General features: G+C 46.7%; 1 protein-coding gene across 1 annotated transcript in view; it reads left to right on the top strand.

Annotated features, from left to right (window-relative positions):
* Positions 1-19,404, top strand: part of kcc (solute carrier family 12 member kcc) — a 162,716-nt gene that overhangs the window by 24,704 nt on the left and 118,608 nt on the right. Inside the window, exons 2-3 of the mRNA XM_037428516.2 lie at positions 5,461-5,543; positions 9,965-10,072. Of these exons, the coding sequence (XP_037284413.2) occupies positions 5,461-5,543; positions 9,965-10,072 (191 nt within the window). The remainder of the gene's footprint in view (positions 1-5,460; positions 5,544-9,964; positions 10,073-19,404) is intronic.

Here is a 19,404-nt window from a genome sequence, read left to right as displayed (position 1 = left end):
GGGCACGTAGCGTAGCGGAAACCGAGCAGCTGCAGCATTTTATTGCCAGCGCGCATGGTGCCTCGAGGCTGTGCTCGCTGCCTCAGCGTCCGCCGCCGTTGCTGCCACTGGAATGTGTGTTACATCCACGATGCTGCGATACGTGCGCGTTTGTGTCGGTGTCGTTTGATTCGCCACACTGTGCTATGCCCGTTGAGCCGGGTTCCTATTTTCTAGGTGACTTCTCCCAGCCCTCTCCGCTGCTTTCCACCGGCGCGCTGAGTGACTCTGTTTCCCCGCTAACTGCGTCGACATGGCAGACGATGTGAGAACGCCGAGCTAATATTGTCGCTTAGTTATCGCTCTCTAAAGTGGCTGTACCGGACCTTCTCTGTTATATCAGTACCCTGCGTTTCAGGTATCCGCGAAATCTGTCACGGTGTTCGAAGTTCTGAAAGGGAGGAAAACAACGAGAGGGAATGAAATTTGAATTGGAATATACAAAACATGCAATCGAGATGAACGTGGCTTTTTTTTTGCTTTCGAGGGGCCGCTCTGCGCAATGCAAATAATCAGAAAAATTAAAAACGCTTGCTAATGTAGTCAACGAAATATCGGCCCTGTCTCTCTTTTAACGAAAGCAAGTTTAATTACGCTTCCGTTCACGCACGAGCTAGAAGCATTTCACTTGCCTTCCTTAGTTTTGCAGTGATACGTCGTATGAAAGTTTCCGTTGCACTCGCTTATCTGGCGGAAATAATTTTTCACTGCAGGAGAGCTTCTAAAAAAAAATGGCTGGAAGCAAAGCCGACAGGAGCATTTCCGAGGCCCGCTGGTATTTGGGAAAATTATCGCGAGTTCATTAGAACCCGCGAGCTTCCGATTACTATACCACGAGCGTGTAAGCTTTTAATGAGCGGCTGGCCAGTTTCTTTAGGCTACCGATACCGGACCTCATTGTGCTGCGTGTGGCTCCCGCCGAGCATTACCCGTTTCTTGCCGTTTTGTTCCACGGAGCCGTTTGCCTATTGCTAATTGCGGTCGTTTTTTGTTGTTGTTGCTTTATTTAATTCGAGTGGTGATCGGAAATTTTCAGCTGCGTTCGCCTTTTCTTCCTATTTCCCCCCTTACGTATACGTCTGTCTGCACTGCGCTCGGTCGCTGCTGTCGCACTTCATTCATTTTAATTGACACCATGAAAAGGGCGAAGTTCGCACCGAGTGTGCACCTTCCATATTCATGGAGACCGTTCTTCGATCTGGTGCGCTTTAGTCTGGGGCTGAGATGAAATTCTGAAACGTGGAACGAGGAACCGCTGGCAGACTTCCGCGCCTCATATCGTGATCAGGCCACTTTTCAAAGGGGTGCACGTGCCCTGCCGTGGAGGTCTAGTGGTACTCGGCTGCTGACCCGCAGGTCGCGGCATCGAATCCCGGCTACAGCGGCTGCATTTCCGATGGAGGCGGAAATGTTGTAGGCCCGGCCGTGTGCTTAGAATTGTGTGCACGTTGAAGAGCCCTAGGTGGTCGAAATTTCCGGAGCCTTCCAGTCTCTCATAATCATATCGTGGTTTTGGGACGTTAAACCCCACATATCAAATCAATCATCAATCAAAGGGGTGCACGTTATTATTGGGGTTCGATTCGGCAGGTGCCTTATTGTAAAAGCCTTGTGCCCAGGGAGCAGAAACTCTACTACACTTTGGAGAAGTATTCATATACTTTAAAATTTGTTCTTACCTTATGCGCCTCGCTGCTCGGTTTTCTGGGAATGAAAGCGTCATTTCTGACGGGTGGTCTCAACATGCCAGTGTAATAATGTGGGTTTTCGTGTGACATGAACCTAACGTCACCTAACTTGACGGCGAAGTTTGCGAACATTGTAATATACGTAGGTACATATACGCTTTCGAGAGGTGTTCTACGCATACATACGCGTAGGTTGGCGTTCGAGAGGCTTTCTGTGCGTTCAAGTTTTAGGGCTTTGGGTTCGCCGAGAATGTGGCGTGTAATATTCGCGCAGGTTTCAAAGTGATAATTATAGGCGAGCACTGCGCTGGCGGTTCTTGCCCTGCAAGCATTGTTCAATCCATCATCGTTTCAGCATTGTGCGCAGAAAACGATTGCCATTACCCGTTCGCCAGTCTTTCGTGTATTTTTCTTTGTGTTCGTGCCATTGTAACTTTTGGCTGTGGTTGACCATTGATGTAATAATCCACGGGTAACTAAAGAATTAAGGGAAACACACATGCGCGCATGCGTACGCACTTTCGTTTTTAACCCACGCACTAGGCTACTTTATACCTATGTCGCAGGATAAATTCTCTAATGTTCTAGAAGATCTATCCGAGGATGGATCCTCTAAAACGATAACAAGTTCGGTGGGCCGTACGACTGTAAATCGCCGTTTTAAGTACTATCGCGGCCGCATCTCTTCTGGTGGCTTTCTATAGCTGCGTAAGAAGGTTCGACACGATTGTCAGCTGCTTCCCAATGTGCGCTTCACCGCCTGCAGGCGAGAAAGAGTGACGCTTTAAGAAATATATAGCGAACTTATATGGAAACTAGGCACGTATAGTGATTTCCCATTTCAGCTCGCCACAGCGAGCGTAGGAAGGAGTCGTCGTCGTTTTCCTGTCTTGGAGGCGTCGAAGCTTTTATGGGCACCTCGGTGGCGCCCTCTAGAATTCACTTAGCTGCGCGCAAAGCGCGCAGTGCTTTAAAATCTTCGAGCTTTGAGAGGCACTTTGTCTCTATTCTTGGCGCTTCTTAATGTTTGTTCTCTTTTTTTCCCCCTCGGACAGAAAAATTGCCGCCGTAAGGCGGCGGGTGGCTCTAAGCGGTTCTCGCGTGCATAGTTGCGTGGAATCTCCGTTCCGGAGATTATTCCCGCGGTCTTCCTTCTTCTCGGGACTCCGCCTTCCTCGCAGCGTTTTCTTGGCCAGGGTGCAAACCCTGGCGCGACGGTGTTCAGTCGTTTAGCAGACGCACCGCCGCTGTCCTGCTCAAGTCAGGCTAATGGGACTTAACGAGCGGAGACGCCATTACCGCTGTCCGGGGCCTTTCTGGCCTTCTCTTATTCTGTGCACGCCTGTGCAAGGTCGTTCGGCGCCCCCTCCAGCGTTCCTGTCGAGCGTGTGTCTTTTCTTCGCTTCTTTCCTTCGCATCGCATTCCTGTGGAAGAGCGGCCGTATCAAGTGCGCTAAGTCTTATTGCCTCTATTGTATAGTGTGTGCTAGAGTTAGCGAGTTTGTGCGAACCTTTTGTGTTTGTTTTTTTTCATTGTGCCGTCGTCTTGTATTTTTTTTTTCGTGTCAGTGAGTGAAATATCTTTCTGTTAAGCATGTATACCGTTCTCTCTCTCTTTGTTCTCCATGAAAAAAAGGAGAAGTGGACTGACTGGGGTTACACTGCATGTCGACCCACATTTTTTTTTCACCCACTCTTTCTTTCTCGCTTTCAATGATTCATTCAATCGCGCTGCTAGTCGTTAGTCGTGGTTTCCTGCCAGTAGCGACTGCAATGCGAGCCTTCATGATGCGCCGTATCGTGGTTAATTGCCCGCGGTGGTGTAGCAGTGGTTTAAGCGTTTTGATTCCGGCCGTGGCAGTCGCATTTCGACAGAGACGAAATTTTACACGCACGTGTGCTGCGTGAAGGCAATGCACTGTACGAACACCAGATGGTTGAAATTTCCGGGACACTCCACAACGGCATCTCTCATAATGGTGTGATTCTGAAGCGTAAAACACAGTGTATTATTATTATTATTATTATTATTATTATTATTATTATTATTATTATTATTATTATTATTTATTCGTGTTCATGTTTCCCGCGAATCACGCAACAGAAGTGGGACTTTTGCAGGACGGCGTGTCTATACACGTGCACTATCGCATATTCCTTTCAGCCAACATCATGATGCTCAGGTTATGCAGAAGTATAGCTGATTTTTTTGCGTATATGTATAAAGAAGAGTATTTCTGTCTGCAAAAGGTTTTTTTTTTTTGTGCAGGTTTGACAGAACATTTTTTCTTGATTACTTTAACCCTTGAGCACTTTCATTAGCGTAGCCCCAGGTTTTTTAACCTATCGACACAGACTTTCACCGCCTGGAGGTTGAACCAGTTAATGAAAAGAGCTTTGATTTTTTCATGGCTTTGGTTGAGAAGAAAGGTGCTACTGTGGTGCTGCTGCATTGACTGTTTCCTTTCTTTTCTAATTATAGTGTGGTTTGTTGACGCCTTGTAATGTAACGATGTCATCTGTCTTGTTAATGGGTCTACCACTACTGTCTTTACCATGTGCAACCACGCGGCCATTTCCCAAATGTCACTAAATAGTACTTAGAAAACTGATATGTGATAGTATGACCTTCTCGTGCTTAAATATTGGATCACTGCCTGCACGTCGCAACTGGCTTCATGAAAGGAGGAATTCCGCGACCGTCGTCGTCTGCATTCACCGCCAACTCAAGAAATTTATTATACATGGTCCATCGTGTGTATTTTTTTTTTTGTTTCAACCCTCCGACATTCCAATATAATCAAAGTGCACTTACTTTTTGAACATGCTTCGTATATTCCGCGGTATACGTTACCGTCCGAGCGTCTGCGAAACACCCGTTGTAGCCATAAATTGCCAACATTGACAGTAACGGCGGGCTCCCCTACTTTCCGCGCAACTGTATAATGTGCATCCCAGTTTTTAGCGGCAGCTATATAAATCACAACGCTTAACTTTGTGCGTGCTCTTGTTTATTTTCGTGAAGATACTCAGGCTGAGAGTTCGTGCGCGTATTACCACGAAGGCGTCCGTGGCCGAGTAAGCTGACCGGCCTCGGTGTTGCTGTGGCGCCGGCCTCGCACGTAAATAAATCATAGCTGAGCGATTGAGCGCCGAGCGGGTCTGGTCTCCTAAGATGTATGCACCGAGAATCCTCGCCCGTCGTTCCTAGATGTCAGCCGAACACGTCTGGATCAATACTTAATGAACTTGTGCGTGACATTGGGCCGCTGTGCGTGGGAGTTACGTGTGGGAATTACCCGTTTATGCGTGGGAATTAGGGAGGCTATTGTCCTGTTATCTCTGAGTGCGTCGTAACTTCTTTAGTTACGCAAGATTAGTGAGGCATTTGCCTGCTGTGGCTGGTTCTGGCGCTTGCAACAACTGGTCCTGGTAAAACATTATCTTCATAGGCTTTTCTTTTACGTGGATAACGCAGCAGTAAAAAAAAAATTGAAGGACACTTCGTAAATTCCAAAAGTGTGTTTGGCGAAAGCCTGAGGCCATTCGGCTGACTATGCAACGTCTCTTTCACACAGGATATATATATATATATATATATATATATATATATATATATATATATATATATATATATATATATATATATATATATAATGTGTGTGTGTTTGTGTGTGCCACCCTCGGAATGACGAAAACTCACCGCTATTTCTCTTGTTTTTTCGCTGTGCAGGTGACTCTGCGCAGTGCGACGAACGGCCTATCATCCAGGATGGCGGCATGTCAAGCTATGAGAGGAACCTGTACCTATACCACGTGAGTGCGCTCATTCTCGCGTGCGCGACTGTACGGACATGCTTGCGTTGGCCACCGTCATTGATCCGACACCCGATCTATTGATCCGATCACACTGTCGCGTGCTAACACTATAACACATGTACATACATGTGTTAGCATTTGCCTTGGTGTCCTATTGCATCTCCCATTCATATATAAGAGAGCTTTCGGGTGCTTGGCAGTTGTTTGTTGGCATGTGACAGCTTTTGGGTGGTGATAGAAATATTAACGTGCCGCGCGACAACCCACTTCGCGTGGATGCACGTTGCATGTATATTGAATCAAATGCATGTGCTGACACAATTGCAGCTCCTACTTCTCTTTAAGGCAACTGTAAACGCTTATTGTATGTTTTTGTTACGACTCTTGATGCGTGAAACATTGAATCAGGTGTCATCGCTGCACATGTCGTCCTATTTTGCTACTTGAAAATGTATCTGTGTCACCCTGTCGTCCTTTTAAAGGCCAACACTTCACCTTACAGGGTATTAACTTATTGAGTCGCATGTGTAAAGAGAACAACAGACTGTTGTTCAACAGTCGCTACAACAAGAGAGGACCGGCGTGCGCAGCCTTCCTGCCGACAAATTAAGTTTTTTTTATTGGAGTGGAAACTTATTTTTAAGAATTGGACAAGTTAATTACAAAGCAGCGAAAAAAATTTCTTTAAGTACTGTGTAACATTCGCATTGCCCGCACCACGCTTCTTGTGCGGTCAAGCTTACGCTACAGTTTCGGTTCAGTGCAGTTTTTGAAGACTGCCCAAAGAAGGCGAGTTCTTAATTTGTCCTAGAAGTGTGTTAATAACAAAATTTAGCTCTACATACCGAGTTGGAAGGTACTGCAGCAATGAAATCTACAAGCTATTGAGAACAGTTGGAACTGTGTTCAGAACTCGTCACCTAACCGTCATCTAGTCACTTCAGAAAGGAAGTGCCTGTATAACTCAGGCTATAACATCGCCGTCTCGCGGCGCGCGAATCAGTCAGCTTGTTTACATTTCGCTGGGAGGTTGGTGTGGAACGTACCAGTGCCTGAATGAATTGAGGATGTACACACGAGAAACAGGAGGGTCGTGCTCAATCGCAACGTGTTGTCGCTCATTCGTTGCATAGACACTGAGCATAAAATGCATAACTAAGATGACACCTAAGCCGAAAAACGCCGAAAATTCGTCATGTCGCCATTCATAATTTTTATTTCACCACATGCCTCTGAAATTTACCAATTTGGCTAAATGTAGCCACCAGTGGCAACCCTAGTCGAACCCTCGACCTCTCGCTCCGCAGCACACGGCGCGAAACGACTCGACCATGAACCTTGCGTTCCTCGGAGTATTAACGGGATGCTGTTGGATGCGAAACACTTTAGGGTCGCATGAAACCCGCTGTTGTGGTTCGTTGTTGTTCATAGACGAAGCGCAGGTGCGAAACATCTGCGCGCAATACCGTCTACAGAGCGTACATAGCGCGCATATTGTTAAAAAAAACTTAAAAAGCCGAAACCCCGTACAAACACCTACATTTAACCAATAATCGATCAAAGCATATGACAGAGCGAAAGCTCAACAGGAACACAATACAATTAGTTAACCACAACAAAATAGAAGCCCACGATTCACGATCCGACCCACACAGCTGCTTCACCCCATCGTCCTCATTCACGTCGTGGATCTGCAACAGTTACTATATGCACCATTTATGGTCGGCGGTATACTCGGAGATTGACGATTTCAGCGTGTTTACGTTATGACTATCGAGATGGCGCGAGAGTGCGCTTTAAAGGTCCGCCCGGTACGATGCGCGCGCTCATCTCGAGGTCCGGGTGGGTTGTGCGTCTTGTGCTTGCGTTGAAATTCCAGAGGGCACGAAGGTCACTCCGCTCGCTGCTGCGGCCGCGTTTGAAAAAGAAGCGCGCTGCTCAGACACAAAGAAGTATGGTTGTGACAGTTGTTAGTTGCGCGTCCCGTGTCCGTTCTTTTCGTACGACCTTTCTGCTTGATCGGGGAGCAGCAAGTTTCAAGCCGATTGCCGTTCTTCGCGTGACGTCACAATGTGTTGATATAAGATTCATTCATTTGCATATCTGTAAATGACGTTATGCTACAGTGTTCGCGCACAACTTGCGTTTCCTTTATGCGAAATATACTTTTTCTAGGTAATTTATTATTTATTTATTTATCAGTTTGGGGGAGTAATTTCATCACTCGAGACGGGCGAGCATAACCATGTTTCAGTCATTGCTACTTTTTCTGGTTCACAATCGAGCAATAAGTTTTCAAATGGCTGTACCTTATTCAGGATACTTCGAGCGTTAATGTTTAGCAGAGTTATTTTTTCTTGTGCTGGTTTTGCCGAGATCCTGGACGGTACGCATCCTTTTTTCTTTCTTCTACGCTCTCGTTCTTTTCTTGGGCTATTTTTTCACGCTTTGTTATTTCAACTTTTTCATTTTTTTTCGTCATCACAGATGTAAACACTGGTATTAATGAACAGCTTGTTGTACACTAACACCTTGTCTTTGTTTTTACGGTTTTGCTTTGCGCTGTCCCAGAGTTTTTTGCGCGTTTCTCTATGTTTTCGTGAGAAGTCTTCTCCTATCGAATAATCCGTATTTGTCAGCTTGAAGCCGTTTTCGAGTATGGCATTTTTACTTCTTTCGTCAAGTAATTTAAGTATGACTGGCCTCGTCTTGTTTGGTCCAGAGAAGCCGGTTCTCTGGAGACGCCAGCGTCGTGCGATGAAAACAACTAGAGATATGCAAACAACTCTACGGAACACAGCACTTGAAAACAAAAAGGGGCCACGGCATGATATTTATAGATTCCATCTTGGATGCGGTCGCTCCTACGAATGTTAAGCAAAGAACTTCAGGGTGCGGAATTTTTCTTGAATTTTTATGGCTCTTATACTAGAAATGAGCTATTTTCATGCAATTATTTAATTAAGAAAAAACTGTGGCCGTCCAACAAATGTTTTTACTCACAAACTCTCAAAATACCTTTTTAGATGCAATGTTTAGTTGATTGTCATATTCGAACAAGTACGCCGATTATGTTGCTTTGCATCGCGTGTCATCGTCCAGGGCAAAAGGGCTCTAGAAGGCGTTACATAATGAACGGGCCGGAGCTTTCGAGGGAACTTTCCGGTACATTGTTTTCTTCCGCTTCCTTCGCACGACATTCGCGACGATTCTGGTTTGGCTCTCGTTTCATAATTCATTTTCTCCACTTCCGCGTGCTACTGGTCGTTTGCGAAAGTGCTAAATTTCTTTTGTTTCTATAGGGTCAGATTTTGCTACTTCGATGACATGACCAATTCTCAAGAGCATTTAATATGATTATTTTTTTCTTCCATGGAAGAGAAAGTAAAAGGGTTTTGTTTACATCACGGTAGTATGCAGCATAATAGGGCTGTTATCAATAGCCTGCGCTTCCTAAAGGGATCCTGATGGGTTTAGTTACCGTTAATGTCGCTTTATGGCGCTGACACGATTAATCGAGTAATTACGACAGTATTCGCTGTACAAATGAAGTTGCGAAACCGTCCTTTATTACGGGCACAGTGCCTCTGTTGTTGTTGTTGTTGTTGTTGTCGTTGTTCTCTTTTGTTTTTCTCTTGATGCGTGTTCATAGTCTATAAAAGCCTAGCTTCAGGAATGGTTTATCTTTTTTTGTTTGAAATCCGCATTTATAAAAGAGTCTCACTAGAAATGTGAATATAACTAAACTGGTGGTACGTTAGGAAGTAGATAAGAGCAATACTTGGGAGTCTCAAGGAGCAAATACAATGCTTGCGTCGCGGGAAAGTGGGAATTTTAAAAGCGGAGTTATTATGCATGTACCGCGTCCTCGGATGCGAATGCCATTACGGCCCCAGCAGGGCTGCCGTTTGCGAGCATAAGCGGAAGGAGCGGAAGCAACATTTGTGGATATGGTAATACACCGCAAGGCGCACCGCAAGCTCCAGTATACTAAAGTTTAAGGTTCACTATATCAATATCTTAAGATTAAGGTCGTGAGCAGCTCTCACTATATGAATAACAGCTATAGACCGCCAATTCGATAGCCGTAACATGCGCATGCTTTGTTTCTTTTCTGCGTGAAAAGCATAATGATGCACTGCGGTGCGTTGAATCGTGCCGACAGGAGCTCTCGTGGATTCGCACACAGTCCTTTTGTTGGCACCACGTATCGTGAACAGGCTCCCCTGTGAGCTTTGCATGCAGCTCTGTTGTTTCACGCTGAGTTGAGTGTGATGGGGGAAGACAAAATAAAAAAGAAACTGAGTTTCACCCCGAAAAGCGCAGATGCGTATAAATCTGTATAGATTCTAGCTAAGAGAGACACTGTGTATTGGCAACGCGTGTACGTGATCGTGTATTCTTCCTGGGTGACGCAGGAGGAAATGCCCGACCGTCCAAGGGTGGCTACATTGCTCAGCAGCCTGGCCAACTACGAAGTGGCGATCCCGTCTGTCGCGGGAGAAGAGGCCCAGGCTGCTCCCAAGGTGAGTGTGCCCCAGCGGAGGGTCACGTTGCCTTCCTCAGAAGCGACCCGCTGTTTTCGCCAGTATATAGGCGTCGTTTTGCAGTTGACGCCTTTTAGGGGCGAAGCTTTTTATAGCGGCACCCGTTCTTCCCTCGTTGTCGTAGTAGTAGTGTGTAACCAGTCTTACATTTTTACGTCCAAGGTGGTGCCGGTGGGAGATTTATCCTGTGCGTTGTTGAACAATAAAAAAGTCGCAGCGTGTGCGTTAACTAAAAGCCGAAGTCTCCTGTCTCTCATTCCCCCTTAGCAGCCATTGGCATGTACATTGAGCACTATCTGACGAGAAAGGGTTGCTACGTTATACTCGCTGGGCGTAACCTCCTTGGTTTTAGAAAGGTTTAGCGAGCGTTGGGTCGCAGTGCCATGAATACAGTGAACTAGTATATACCATGAGCTCGAGGTGGTTAAAGGTGGGAAGTAGACACCAAGCGCAAGCCGTAAGAAAGTGCGCGTGCGCCTCCTCTCGTTCAGTCCTTGGAATGTCCGCCGGATGGCGGTGCTTGTATATGGGGAATATATGATGAAAAGATGCGAGATGGTGGTACTTGAAGAGTTGAATAGGTGGACGAACGGACACACAGACTGATGCATGGACGGACGCACATATGGCTGCACGGACGGATGAACGCGTGGACGAACGCAGGAGCGGATGCATAGACGAACGCAGGGACGGACGCACAGACGGACGTGCGGACGCACGAACGGACGCACGCACAGACGGGCAGATGGACGCACGGGCGGCCACACAGACGCTCGCATGGACGGACGGAAGCAAGAACGAATAAACGGACGGATGCTTCGCCCCACTCTCCATCATTCACTCCTTGGATATATGCTGCCATTTTTTTGCTTACCGCCAGATTTTGCGTAACTCCAATATTCCGTTTGCTTCGCGCACTTAATAGAGGTGTTTAGCAAGCTACGGAAGCACGTTACGGAAATACGACATGGTGTCCCTTCCCGTATGCGCGTACAATGGTTGCGCATGCGCACTCGTCAGATGGTTACGTATTGCCGCCTTTCCGTAACGTGTTTCCGTAGCTTGCTAAAAACCTCTAATATTCCATATCACATAACGTGCCTCCTTCTCGTCCAGGATTTGTGAACAAGATTTGCGAACGGTGAAGGACGAGCGCCGCTGCCTACCGTACTTGCTTTCATGCTACCAGCACTGGTTAACGCCGGCTAACGTTGGCTGCTGTTCGTGAAATGCTTTATAAATGCCTAATGTTGCCTAATGTTGCCTAATGTTATAAATGCCTAAAGTGGCCAGCCGACCGCAGTCAGATTGGTTGTATTGTATTTCGGACTGCGATCTATTTTCGCAACCGTGCCGCGCCAAGACCGTAATTAAGCTGCGTGCGAAGTAATCTTTTACCAGAAAAGTTGCTCGTGCATTTCGTTGTTGTTGTTCATTATCTTGTCTGTGCTTACTCCTGCTAAATAAATATACTCCTTCGGGCGTGTGTCACGTAATATACTTTATGACGAAAAACTAGCGCGACTTATTCAAAGAAGTTTGCGGTAAAAAAAATAATAAGTCGTTCGTTCATCGAGTGCCTTTGCTTTCGAAAGAAGGGTATCTTCTTCCGCAAAGAGTTACTTCCCACCACTGAAACCGATACACTCATTGAGGCCAGTGTAACCTAATACGGTATGCGCAACTATTAACCACTTCATCGTATAGATCTTTCACGAATATTACAAAAAAAAAAAAGTCACGGGCGTGCTTTCCAGTTCCCGAAAAAATAGTACAAGCGATATCATCGACCACAATAGCACACTTCCGGCTGCGTAAAATTTCTGTTCATTGCAGCCGCTGGAGAACGATGTACTCGGGGAAATAACAATAAGTTTTCCCCTTGATTTCGGGCGTCGTTAGCGCGATAGTGGTTTGAATTGCTGTGAGTGCCGTACGTTAAAAGTTCGCTTATGCGAGCCGCTCTTTCCTGGTATAGGGCCGAGTATTCGGGTCATTCCAGCGACGCAGTTCGGTCTCTCAGTAGTAATGAACAAATGAACGCGTCTTCACGCTCGGCGACGCTGACGTGCACACTCGCAACATCACCGTCTCGTCGATTGTGACGTACCGTTGCGCCGCCTATAGTCACTGGAATGGTCGAATATCTGGTATACGCTGTTCGCAGCTTCAGCTTGCTTCGTTTTTCTACGCTTTTTTTTCCTCGTTGGGGCTGAGCATGCGTGGCTAAAGTGGGCTGCGCTTATGCAGAGATTGAATTATTCAATCACCCATGCTATTTCACTTTCACGTTGCATATAACGTCCATGAAGCGAGATGGCTCACTGCTGCGTCCTTAGGAGCTCCGATGTTGGCGGGAGGAATGTCATTTCTTTTGGAGCATCGAATTCTATGTTAAAGCGGTCGGAGCACTGAACGACACCCCCTATATAGAACAAGACGTCGGACAGTCTCCGTTGTAATCGCTTTTAAGATACATAAGGTAATGTCATATCAATGTACAGTACAACTTTTGAATAATTGTAGTATAGTGCGTCTTTGGGCCTATCTGCTGGTATCGAGGGCATAAAAGAAAAGAAGATGCAGCGCGTATTTTATGACGGTTTTGGGTCGGATGTCATATAAATATATGAGAGAATTGGGTTACTTTATAGGCACAATCGTTAAGAGATACGGTATTTACGCGTGGCATTGGGCCTGTTTATGTGGCTTTAAACTGTTTCAGCGTCTGAATATAAAGGCCCTAATTTACGTATGTTTAATGCCGACAGAAATGCGCCGTAATATCTGTCTCGACTTACCCAAGTGGCCGTTATATACTGCAGTGTCAGGAACATACTCATTAGAATTTAGGTGTCTTTGGCAGACTATTGGCCTCGAGGACATACCCTGGCGCCACCTACGTGATGACGTCATTCATAGGATGCCGGGTTGACTTTGTCTGCTACAATACCGCATTTCCAGCGCTTTTGCTGTGGACACCGTTCGTGCTTTCGTTTGTTTTGAAGCTCAGTGCTTAAAGAAGCGGGAAGACTTGAAAAAACGGACAAGCAAACTACGAATCGGTGCCCCCGGTGCACTCTCGTGTCTAATTTGCATCATAAAATTGCGACTAAGAACCAGTGCAGCCATGGGGGACGATGCAAGTGGTGTCGAGAAAGCAAAGCTGCTGTACGTGTTTCACAACTATACGCATCCTATCTGTGACGTCAAAACGATCGCAGCGCTGGCCTCTCTAGTGGAGGCCCTCGCGGCTAATAGCATAGAGTCATGTGCTCAGGCACAGCGAAATGAGAAGCATGCATAATGCTTTCCGCGAAGCCGCATTTATTCTTAAAAGAGCGCTGAAAGCTCCGCCCCCGTTCAAATGAGCGGCTGCCTTGGTCTTCGCCGCTCGCGATCAGTTGGTGTTGTGAAACTTTCATCGCACGCCTGGAAAACCGTGTCGTGCGCCTTGCGTTTCGCCCTATATGTAGCAGTGGGACTTGATTCATGGAGGTCCGCATTGAGCCCTATAATTAAGCGTGTTCCACATTCTTCCGCTGCGCATTTCCGGGTGCCAGAGCTCTACATCCGCCGTGGTATAATACTTAAATGACTGCGCGGAACCGTACTCTTGCTTCGTATCGAGCGACAAAGCGCGAAAAGAAGTTCGCTGCTTCTGCGCTGCTTTGCATACCCGCGGTGGGCTGCGCAGCGCCGAGTGCAAAAGTGGCGAGAATTCATTTGCATGCCGAAGAGCCGCTGCCGTTTCAGGTTCACAGCGATTTAAGCTGCTTCTCGCGGGGCGCAAGAAAGTGGATTATACCGCTCGTACCGTATACACTCCGTGTTTCCTGTCTGTGTGTTACTCAGTCGAGCATTTGCTGACCATGTGCGCAGCATGCCGGGGCATTCGGGCGCGTCCTGTCTGTGCTCAGACGCGATTTGTGGATACAACTAATGAGTTAGTTGCTGATCAGCCGAGTTCGCTACGCACTATTTTGCATCGAACGGGGGGCTCTTATTGAAGCTGCAGAATAAGTTTTCGCTTCGCCAAATGCTGGGGTCTGTCGCAGAACCTTAGCAGCAGCGACGCTTCTCTATACTAGCCAGTAAGGGGAGCACTTCAACAGGCCGTTCTGGGGAATGTGAAATGCAAAATGTACTCGGGTTTAAGCACGTGTTAAATGACTTTGCACTTCCGACACTAACGAGACGCCAGGCAACCATTATGTCCAGCTGCATATAAATGTAATTTGTATACATATATGTTAGCATCGCGCCGGCTGAGCGTCCGATTCGAGTGCGTTATAGCGGAACCTGCATGGATGTCATTAAAGGTGTCGTTAGGCATGCAGCTCTGTTCATGTTCCTGTAGCATTCTTTCGTGGAAACATGATTTAGGTTGAGTAAGGCGTGAGTGAAGGATGATGGATGCACGGTAGTGTGCAAAGTTCGTGAGCCTGCACGTGAGAGGGAGCCTACATATCATGGGTGATTCACAATACGTTGGCGTTGTGTTCGTCATTCGTTCCAGCATCCTCGAAGTTTGGCCACAATCAAAATGACGGTTACAGCGCTGACGGAATCCTAATGACGTTTACGTGTTTCTCTTTCGTTGATAATATAGTTTCTGCTATTAACCTTGTTGCGTCATTGCAGTGTCGAACTTATGAATAGCTCAGAAATAAGTAAAAATAAAAGGAAAGCTCGTTCGAATGAAGCTAATGAGGCTGCAACTATGCCCACGCAAAGGGCAGGGCTCATCAGAGCTGCATTCCGCGACGTCTCGCACACGTGATTCTGTGAGCGTCCGCCGTCCTTTGGAAAAAACTGGGTGAGGGGGTGGAGGGGAGGGCAGGCGTTGTGACGTCAGGTTTAGCGCCGATTTTCTCTCAATTGGTATAGGTATTTCTTTGTTGTGTTACAAAAGGGATGGAGTGCTATATAGTTGAAAAGGAGGGAGCCTCGGAGCGTCACCTATAGATGACATCGTGTATCACGCAAGTGTCGCCCGTGACATTAGCGTTGTGTATACCGCCCCCTCTGGCGGTGCCATCTTATTGGCGAGCCTGTATGTGTGGAGTATGCACCTTTTCCGAGCTCGTATACGTATTCACTACAAGTATGCCGCGATAATTCCGAGAGTGCTTTTCCCGTAACAGCCGCCTGCAGTGCAGCTATTTCGTAGAGCGCTCTTCGGTCATCCAATAACAAGGAACAGGAGCGAAGTCTTCATTTCGTATGCATTTAACATGCTATTTGTCCGGACACCGGTCGCTCAGTGAGGCAGGAAAGACGAGTCATTTGGCGGGTGTCGCTCGAGCCCCAGGTATGGGCTCCCCTGTTTGCTCGCGAAACGCGGATTCCCGCCAGAAAGTTTGCTACACTTGTGTTTGCGCAGTGGATCGTCGTCGCGAGCATTGTATTCAGCTCCGAACGGTTGCTGTTCGCATTACTATAGTGGAGGGGTCTTTTAATGAACGCCCGTTCGTGGCCGCGAGGTTCGTTTCTTGTGGTTTTTTTTTCTTTTTGTTTTGCTCCTGGCGCATTGTAATAGGTCCCATTGTTGCAGTAGGTGCAGGCGTGTTGTGAAGACTGATCCTATACTTGCATTCTATCTGACGCCGTATGTAGCGCCCAGTTATTCATCGTTCGTGCTCTTCATTGCGTGTATGTGACTGGCCCCTCGCTCAAAACCGGCACTGCGCCAGCTGCCTGTGTCAGTGTGTGTAGCTCAGCGTGTACGTATGATATCATAAACGCAACACAGGTCGCTCATTACCTTCGAGCGTTTTTCGGTGTCACCGTGACGTGATAAGCTCGTGTTGCAAGCGTCCCATAACGCCAAAAGGTACTTGTTTTTTTTTGTTTACTATGAGTACGGGCTGGTTCCGATATTGCAAATAGAACATGTTCCCACTTATCGTGATATGAAAAAAATTACTCGTGAATCAGGGCATCGAAGACCCCTACATAAACATACCGAAATAAATGTATATATACAGTGGTTTCGCAGCCACCATAGTTATCGATAAAGAAAGCGACAGAATCCCAATAAAGAAGGGTGTAAGGCAGGGAGACACGATCTCTTCAATGCTATTCACGGCGTCTTTAGAGGAGGTTTTCAGGACCCTGGATTGGGAAGAGTTAGGGATAAGAGTTAATGAAGAGTATCTTAGTAACCTGCGTTTCGCTGATAACATTGCCTTCATGAGTAACTCGGGGGACAAATTACAGCTCAAGATTACAGCACTGGACACGAAAAGAAGAAAAGTAGGTCTGAAAATAATCTGCACAAAACTAAAGTAATGTGCAATAGCTTCGTCAGACTACAGCATGCACTTTGCGAGAGGCGGAGAGACGCTGGGAGTTGTGTCTACTTAGGGCAGGTAGTAACCGCGGCGCCGAACCATGAGAGTGAAATAATCAGAAGAATAAGGTTGGGTTGGATCACATTCGGCAAGGCTAGATTACCACTATCCCTCAATAGGAAGGTATACAACAGCTGCATCTTGCCTCTACTTACCTACAGAGCAGAAACCTGGAGGCCTACAAAGAGGATTCAGCTTAAATTGAGGACCACGCAGCGATCGATCGAAAGGAAAAGGATAGGTGTAACCTTAAGAGACAAGAAGAGAGCAGAGTGAATCGGGGAACAAACCGGGATTAAGGGTTTGAAGTCAAGAAGAAGAAATGCACATGGGCAGGGAATGTAGCACGTAGACAGGATGACCATTGGTCATTAAGGGTAACTGACTAGATTTTCAGAGAAGCCAAACGCAGGAAGGGGAGACAGAAAGTTCGGTGGGCCGATGAGATTAAAAAGTTCGCATGCACAACGTGGGGCAACGGAAAGCACAAGACCGGGTTGATTGGCGGATCATGGGAGTGGTCTTTGCCCTGCAGGGGGTGTAGTCAGGATGATGATGATGATAGGGATGATGACCATGATGAACTTTTTTGCGCATAAATATCCCTATGTTGAAGATTGCCACGCGTTTTTCCTATTTCTTCCGCGACGAAACATCTTAGTATAGCAAAAGTTGTCATTTTAACTCTGAATTTTCTATCCTCTCAAATTCTAGGCTGTGCTGCTTGTAGCGAACGGATTGCTGTTTGTCATAGATGCGCTTCGAATGTGATTGTGACCACGCACAGCTATCATCGCATTGCCTTACTGCTTTGTCTTGACCTTACGTACAGTACGAAGCGGTCTAATCATTAGCGCACCGATGTTCCGTATACGCTCGAATGTCACGCGTTCTCTTTCTCTCTCTGGTTTTTCTTTTTTTTTTTGTACCGGAGGTGTTAAGGAGTTAATAGCCCCAGCTGAGAAGTAGGGGTATACCGCCACCTGGCGGGAGGCTTGGGTGACATCACGGCATGAACTCTTCGATGCCCGCCGCGGTGCGCCTACGTAATAATGCGCTCGCTCTGTGCTCTGTTCCGCTGCTTTCGTGCACTTTCTGTTCGTTTCAAGCTACAGGCGAATGTGTCGAAAACAGAATTGTCAGTGTTCCTGACGAAACAATAAAAAAGTTTACCTTCGCTTCGGCACAATCGCGCGCTCCTTCATTGGCAATGTGAAAGGAGTGAGAAGGTCTGTGTCGCGCTAAAACCCTGTGATAGATTCCATTCCTGCCCACGGCAGCTGTATTCTGAAGGGTGTGAGAAAAAAGAACACGCTTTTGCTTGAGTACAACACACTCATTGGCGCATAATCATGTGAATTCGGGACGCAAGACACCAAATTTACATTAATAGGTTGAGTTGTTCGTGCTTAACTCCTTTAGGAAATATGAGGTTTCTCCTCCTCTAGTGTTATTTGTAGGAGGAATTCACGTATATCTACGGACACTGTTTTCACTGGTGTTCAAGCCTCGCGCTCGCGTGCAGTATCGAATCTCGCGGAATATAATGTTGAATGCACTCGCCTATAGAATACCGCCGCCGCTGTTGTGTCTGTTGTTCTCGCGTACTTTCTCACTCTACATGTTTTTTTTTTAGTTTTATGTCTCTCTCCCAATAAATTAGGAGTTTCATTTCACCGAAATTATTGTGGTTAAATGCGGTTAAGGCTGTGTGCGGAAATTCTTCTTGCTGTCAGATTCTGTCTTTGTGCAGAATCGTAGCAACGATGCTGTCGTGCTCGTAACTACCAGATTAGATAGCCACCTCATAAATTAATATTCCTTGCAGTTGATAACGTCGACGTGACGTGCGATACCAGTTTTCGACTCATCACGGCGAAGGTTGTTCAATGATTACTTGCGTTACGTCGCCGAGTGCGCGATCGAACGATTTCATTTCGACTTTTTGGCGCTTGTGTTCGAACCGTTGCTATGCATGTGGTGCTCCCACGCGAAGGGAACTTTATCGTTTGTGACGCGCCGGCAGATCACCCCAGCATTTCACGCAAATCAGGGTATACGACTACATATTGCCTGGCGACTGTTGAGAAGAAACCTGTACATATGCATGATCTTAAAAACGGACATATCTCAACATTTCCGAAATGCTGTGTGCGCGGAATTATTATTTTGTTAATTTTCTGAATACGTTAGGTAAGTGCTTATGATAGTCAACTTCCTGTAGAGTCTCTTGTTGGAGAAAGCGTAATTCTGTCAGATCATATACATCCTTCGCAGATGCTAGCGTAACTTTCTCGGCAAAGCGTACTGTATTTAGTGAATAGAAAACGTGTAACTTCGTTTGTGGTATACTTCAGCCCACATATGTTCATAACCCGGAGTCTAAGCCTAGTTGTAATAATGTTAGCACCACTCAACGTACTTTCTTAGCACCCATTTCTTGGCGTGCGGAATGAAAACGACTGTCAAGTTCGGCAACACCATTTTCACAATAAATCTTCCGTTCGGACAAGAGTCATCCTACCCTCAGCTAAAGTTATGGAATCTATTTACGGCTTCGACTGGTTTCATTAGTTGTCGAGCCTTACACCTCGTACCTTGAGAGATTTGCGCCACGAAATCGAGGAATAATTGCCCAACATTTCGCTAATGAGCGGGTGCACGGCGGGCGCAAAAAAAGGAGACAAGTGGTGGCAGAGTAGGCGAGTCCTTGCCATGACGTCAAATTGCCGCGACCGCAGCGATGGTATAGTGTTAGTTATCGGGGAATGCACAGAAGAAGACATTCCTCTATGGTGGAATGTCTCTGGTCGTCACGCAAAACCACGTGACCCAGCAGGGGGAATTCTCTGCAGGGTCACGTGGCTTCTCGTTGTGGCGAGGGAGGGGTTCGGTAGAAAAAGGACCCTGGATAATTCGTGGCGAAGAGAGCATCGCAACAGACGTTCGTTGGCG

This window comes from Rhipicephalus microplus, chromosome X (genome assembly GCF_043290135.1).
Source record: "Rhipicephalus microplus isolate Deutch F79 chromosome X, USDA_Rmic, whole genome shotgun sequence".
NCBI classification, from domain to species: Eukaryota; Metazoa; Arthropoda; class Arachnida; order Ixodida; family Ixodidae; genus Rhipicephalus; species Rhipicephalus microplus.
Note: the sequence above shows the minus strand (reverse complement) of the source record. Positions and strands in the feature narration are given on the sequence as shown.